Source organism: Thermobia domestica, chromosome 8 (genome assembly GCF_964235325.1).
Source record: "Thermobia domestica chromosome 8, izTheDome1.hap1.1, whole genome shotgun sequence".
NCBI lineage: Eukaryota > Metazoa > Arthropoda > Insecta > Zygentoma > Lepismatidae > Thermobia > Thermobia domestica.
The window spans coordinates 282,306,162-282,310,545 of NC_137461.1; the positions used below are offsets into that span (position 1 = coordinate 282,306,162).

Genomic DNA, 4,384 nt, shown 5'->3' on the forward strand with positions numbered 1-4,384 from the left:
CGCGCACATCAAGTGTTTGTGATTTCTATTAGTGCTACAAAAACGTTTTGAGTTTATGTATCACTGTTCAAAATTACAGCAAAATATTCCTTCGCATATTAAATTTACATTAGAATAATAGAATGGTGTCATATCGTAACTATTGATTTATCAGTAACTTTGGAGAAACGTCTTTTGATACATTCAGATCATGTATTTGCAATCATCTGACGTCATGGCAACGCTTAACAAATCAGATTGTTTCATATATGTTGTCTCGGATCCCGATGAATGATGTTTTTAATATGGTGTAATATTGAACATTATTTCTCATTGGTTCTCAGTGGCATCACGCATTAAATATGCTACGAGGGTGGTTTGATAAGTCCGTGCCAAGTCCGAGAGAGGGCAACACTGGTGCGTACCGAGGTGATTGTCAGTTAGTAACTTCTCTTGGAAGAACATACACCAAGTGGCAGCCAGATCTGTTTAGTGCTGTGTGTTTGGCGTGGGGTTAAATTGGGTAAGTCGAGTGAGTTTCACAAACATGGATGAAAGAGAATTTCGTGTGGTGATCAAACATTATTTTGTGAAAGGTACTTTGCCTCAGAAGACGAAGGAGAAGCTAGATAAACATTATGGTGAATCTGCACCTTCGATTAGAACAGTGTATAAGTGGTTTCAAAATTTTCGGAGTGGTCATATGATCACAAGTGTCGGTGAACGTTCTGGATGCCCTATCCAAATCACTACACCAAAAATCATTGAGAAAATCCATGATATGGCCATGGATGATAGACGAGTGAAGGTGCGTCAGATTGCTAGTACTGTGGGCATCTCTAGTGAAAGGGTACATAATATTTTGCATCAACATTTGGGCATGAAAAAGCTATCCGCACGATGGGTGCCGCGATTGCTCACAGTGGATCAAAAACGAAATCGGTTTGCGACTGTTTCAACGGAATCCACAGGACTTTAAGTGTCGTTTCGTCACTGTGGACGAAACGTGGATACACCCCTACACACCTGAAACCAAGGCACAGTCCAAACAATGGGTTGCCAGCGGGGAATCTGCACCAAAGAAGGCGAAGACCGTTCCTTCAGCCGGGAAAGTGATGGCGACTGTCTTTTGGGATTCTCAAGGCATAATTTTCATCGACTATTTAGCAAAGGGAAAAACTATTACAGGTGAATATTATTCATCGTTATTGGACCGTTTGAAAACTGAGATGGAAGAAAAACGTCCAGGATTGGTCCACAAAAAAGTTCTTTTCCATCACGACAATTCCCCAGTGCACTCATCTGTCATTGTAGCCGCAAAATTGATGGAATTAAAATTCCAACTCCTTCCGCATCCCCCTTATTCGCCAGATTTGGCCCCCTCGGACTACTACTTGTTTCCCGATCTCAAGAAATGGTTGGCGGGACGCAGATTTTCGTCAAATGAGGAGGTGGTTGCAGCAACTTGTGCCTATTTTGCAGAGTTGGATCAATCATATTATTTAGAGGGGATCAACAAACTGGAGCAGCGTTGGACGAAGTGTATCAGACTCAAAGGAGACTACGTTGAAAAATAAAATAATGTTATCCCTGAAAATGCAATAGTTTTGAATTTTGCACGGACTTATCAAACCCATTTTTCACCCATCATGAAACCAATCAAAGTTATTACCAACACTTAATAATTAACCCTCAGATGCCCATGACATTTTTTTAACTTAAAAACTTCACTAATTCCAGCATCAATAATATTGGGATGATACTTTATGTTGGGTTGGGTTTTGTTAGCTTATGTTTGTTTTTGTTCACTGTAGGTTAAGTTTAGGGAGATTAGATTAGCGCAACGGAGATTGTTTTTAAGCAACAGAACTGTATTAATTTCCTAATATTTGTGTGACAGGAACGGTTGCAATATTCGAATATGAATGCATTTACAACGATATATTGTATATGACCTATTTTTACCCGTTTTATTCTACATTTTGTTGAACAAACACCAAACAATAAAACACTTGAAACAAATAGGTAACATTCATACCCAAGGGGTTACAAATTTTAGCCAGTGAAATTTTAGCCACATACGCCAGCAGATCACCTTACAATATAGTTGTTATTAAAGAAATAAGTTTCCTAAATTGCCGGCCAACAATGTAAAAACGCTAGTCAACCTCGCGTGTCTGTGACAAAATATATACTAAAACATATTCCCCTTGGGTATACGAATGATATATATACACAGGGTGTTAATGAACTATACGGACAAACCGTAAGATGTAATTCCTCACATCAAAATAAGAGAAAAAGTTCATATTGACCTGTGGCACAAAGTACATAGTTGCAGAGGTAGGGCTGTCCAAAATCTCGAAAAAGGTAAATTTCAAGATGCTCTATTTCAAATTCGAGAGACTGTGGATGGTGATTCTTATCAGCATAAAGGGAATCACGCATTCTCAATTCAAAAATGCATATTACATTAATGTTCAATGGTGTACATATTATTCCCTGCAAGGTACAATTCCCAGACATGCCGAATTATCAGACTGGTCCAAAGTAGGAAAACGATCAACCTTGATAAAAGTGAACACGGAATCCTCTGGCACGATGTCGAAAGATTTAAGGATCGTCAGCAGCACGGTTTATCGTACTCGGAAAAACGCATGGTGCGATGTTTTGTTTCAAGCTTACAAGTGAAGAAATAGTGAAATATACCGTGACGAAATACGTATCATCACACGTTATTCCGAACACAAAGAAACATAGAGCGGTCGGTTCCTAACACTTCCGACTTCCCTCCTAAGCATTGGATGTCCATTGTTGTCAAAGTTTGCATCAGGGTATATCTGAAAACTATATTCAAAACATATCTGATAATTACACGCTGTAGAAAATATCCTCTACACCTCTTGACAATTGACGATATATGCACTTTTGGATTAGGCATGCGTGGCTTCCTTTACGCTGATAAGAACCCCCATACACAGTCTCTCGAATTCGATATATGGCCTCTTGAAACAGCTTTTTCGCGTTTTTGGACAGCCCTAGCTTTGAAATTATGTACTTTTCGTCATAGGTCCATATACACTTTTTCTCTTAATTTGGTGTGAGGAATCACCTCATAGAGTTTGTCGGTATAGTTCATTAACACCCTGTGTATATATATACGCCTAAAACTGTATAAATCACTTGGAATATGTGACATTATTCATGGATTTTATGTCATAAGTTATTAGATATTATTAGAAAGTTGTCCCTGGGAATAATTTATATTGTATTGTTTTGTACCGAAAAGGCTTTTTCGTATTGCCAATTCTTTTGTTTTTGTTGTTTATGTCCTCTGGTGAAATATACTAGCACGACGGATGGACTATCTCTACAGGAGATCATAGTTGTGCTGAAACGTTAGAGGCAGAAAGTGTAATTGTTGTGTTTCGCTATTAATGTTATAGTTTGTGATCGAGTTAATATATCAAAAAAGATTATTCTGTATACATAATCTACGAGTGGTGTTCAAAATACAATTTTGCTGAAGTTTAAAATTTGAATATATTCACGAAGTATAAAGTGAAGTGCTGTAACCTCATATCAGGTACTAGTCCTATTTGATAGCACAGATTGCCTTAATAAGGCAGTGAGGAAACTACGTTACTTGCTTTTCCCTTCCTCTATCAAATCATTTTTATATTTAAAAGCCCGTTTGTCGTTCTGTTAGTTTTGGGAACATTGCCTATAGCTTTTTCGCATTTGCTTTGTGAATGATTTAAATTTCTGCATTATTACCAATCTGCGTGGCTAATTAGAAAAAGTTTGCTGTTAATGAGGCACAATAGTTTACGCTGTTAATTGGATAATAGTTCAAGATTGAATCTGTTCAAATTCTCTTTCTGCTGTCATGACGACCATAATACCATACCACTTCTTGAATTGTTAAATATAAATAATTTTGATTATTGGGTTCTTGAAAGTTTAAATATACTGTTTGAGTTTCTAAACGAGATCGATTGTACGAGTATTATTTTATGGATTTACATCCTATTACCACTATTCACGTACATTTATATGTAAGAAGCATTCAAATGAAACTGGGTCACTAGTGTAAAATAACGGTAACGATTGTATTAACTCAAAAATGTAGTTATACACAGTACACATACTCAAGAATAGTCGTCAAAACTGTTTGCACATTTATTCCATTGCGACACTACCCGGTCGATTCCATCCTTGAAGAAGTTAGTAGGCAGCTCTTGGATCCAGGCCTGGACTCAGTCACACACTTCGTCGTCCGTTGCAAATCGATGTCCGCGAATAGCTTGTTTTAGAGGTCCAAACACATGAAAATCACACGGAGAAAGGAAGGGGCTGTACGGTGGATGTTCCAGCGTTTCCCACCGAAACTGCTGCAATGTCG

General features: G+C 37.8%; 1 protein-coding gene across 1 annotated transcript; it reads left to right on the forward strand.

Annotated features, from left to right (window-relative positions):
- The first annotated feature begins 526 nt into the window (after positions 1 to 526).
- Positions 527 to 958, forward strand: LOC145692589 (protein GVQW3-like). The gene has a single exon (XM_081767908.1). It carries the CDS (start codon positions 527 to 529, stop codon positions 956 to 958), a length of 432 nt encoding a protein of 143 aa, XP_081624034.1.
- Positions 959 to 4,384: the final 3,426 nt, after the last annotated feature.